Below are 1,661 nucleotides of genomic sequence, written 5' to 3' on the forward strand. Positions count from 1 at the left end.
ATCAACGTACAACGATACGGCGCAGCCCCCAAATTTTCATCCTCCTCTTCCGATTCTCGTTGCTGCTTCTTGAGCGCAATCTTCGGCGACTTCTAGCCAAACAGTTCTCACAAATAGCCTCAAGCTCAAACGAACGCGTGTCAGAGAACCCCTGTGTATGCTGGTCCTCTTTGAACGATCCGCACGTGAGGTAGTGCGGCGGTGTATCATTCACTTTATGCCACCGTTGCATATCCCGGGATATGCAACGGTGGCATAAAGTGAATGATACACCGCCGCACTACCTCACGTGCGGATCGTTCAAAGAGGACCAGCATACACAGGGGTTCTCTGACACGCGTTCGTTTGAGCTTGAGGCTATTTGTGAGAACTGTTTGGCTAGAAGTCGCCGAAGATTGCGCTCAAGAAGCAGCAACGAGAATCGGAAGAGGAGGATGAAAATTTGGGGGCTGCGCCGTATCGTTGTACGTTGATCACGGTGGGAGCCTCTTGGCCCCAGGCCGTCCACGGCCGACTTAGCCGATGTAAGAGGCTCCCGCTGATCTTAGACCGCGCAAGCACTCCAGCGTGGCTAGCCACACTTAGACCCGTTAGGCCTCCAGGCTCAGAACTTATACTACCCAACCAGTAGTAATATGAAAAAGGAAAAGTCGGTGTGTCCCCCGCGGTGTGTGTGGGGGCTGGGGCTAAGCTGGGGCGGGGCGGCGCGGCCGCGGGCGGGGGTGCGGCCCGCCCCCTTTTGGGAGCAGTCAAGAAGGGCGTGTTGCTCGCGCGTGTCCACAGAAGCGACCACCGTCTGACACACGCACAGCACACAGCACAGTCGCGTCGGTGACACTCACAGTCCCCTAGAGAGTCCCACGCCCACAGAGTCCACCCGAGACGGCTCCTGCTCACGCCCTCGCCCGGCACGCAACCACGGCACCGACTCCGAGCGCGGCCACGCCGGCTGTTATGGCGGTCGCCGTCACCCCCCAGCACCGCACCGACAGCACGACCGAGTTGTTGAGGTCCATGAATCGCGCCGCCTCCGCCTCGAGCGTCGCGAAGTGCTCCGGCCACTCCTTGCCGATCGCCGTGAAGGTGTTCTTGAAGCTCTGCCGCGCCTTCTTCATGTCCTCCGCGACGTCAAACAGCCTGTGCTCGCAGCGCGGGATCACCTTCCGCACCTTTGCCTGCGTCGCCTTGCCGCCTCCCACCACCAGCGCGCCCCAGAGAATGAAGGCGGCCGCCACCAGCGACACCGCGTCGGCCGACTCGATGACGCCCACATAGGCCTCCGTCGCCGCGGTGCGCGCCCTCGAGGCCACCTCCCGCCAGCCCTCGCCGTACAGCTCACGCAGGTCCGCCTCATAGCCGGGGGCGACCCGCAGACCGAGGCCGAGCACCTTTGCCACCATCGGGTCCGAGCTGTGCCGGTCAAGCTGCGCCTCGAGTGCCACGGACAGAAAGTAGAACTGCGTGATGGCGCCCGCGTAGAGACCCTCCTCGAGAAAGATGAGGGGCAGCTTCAGCATGCGAACGCGGTTGCCAAAGGTATGGCCAGTCTGAATGGACTTCATCATCCTTCCGTAAAGAGGCGGCCCGCCGCGGTGGCCGACAGGGACCTCCTCGGACTCGACCTTCATGGCAGTCTCAGCGGCGAGGTACTCGGTCGCCAT

The 1,661-nt window shown here is 61.9% G+C and overlaps 1 protein-coding gene across 1 annotated transcript; it reads right to left on the reverse strand.

The window, feature by feature from the left end:
- Positions 1–893: 893 nt before the first annotated feature.
- Positions 894–1,661, reverse strand: EMIHUDRAFT_112037 (hypothetical protein; the record flags this gene model as incomplete). The annotated part of the gene is made up of 1 exon (XM_005785214.1): positions 894–1,661. The coding sequence occupies one exon, from the start codon at positions 1,659–1,661 to the stop codon at positions 894–896; it is 768 nt and encodes a 255-aa protein (XP_005785271.1).

The sequence above is a fragment of the Emiliania huxleyi genome (genome assembly GCF_000372725.1).
Source record: "Emiliania huxleyi CCMP1516 chromosome Unknown EMIHUscaffold_162, whole genome shotgun sequence".
Classification (NCBI taxonomy): Eukaryota; Haptophyta; order Isochrysidales; family Noelaerhabdaceae; genus Emiliania; species Emiliania huxleyi.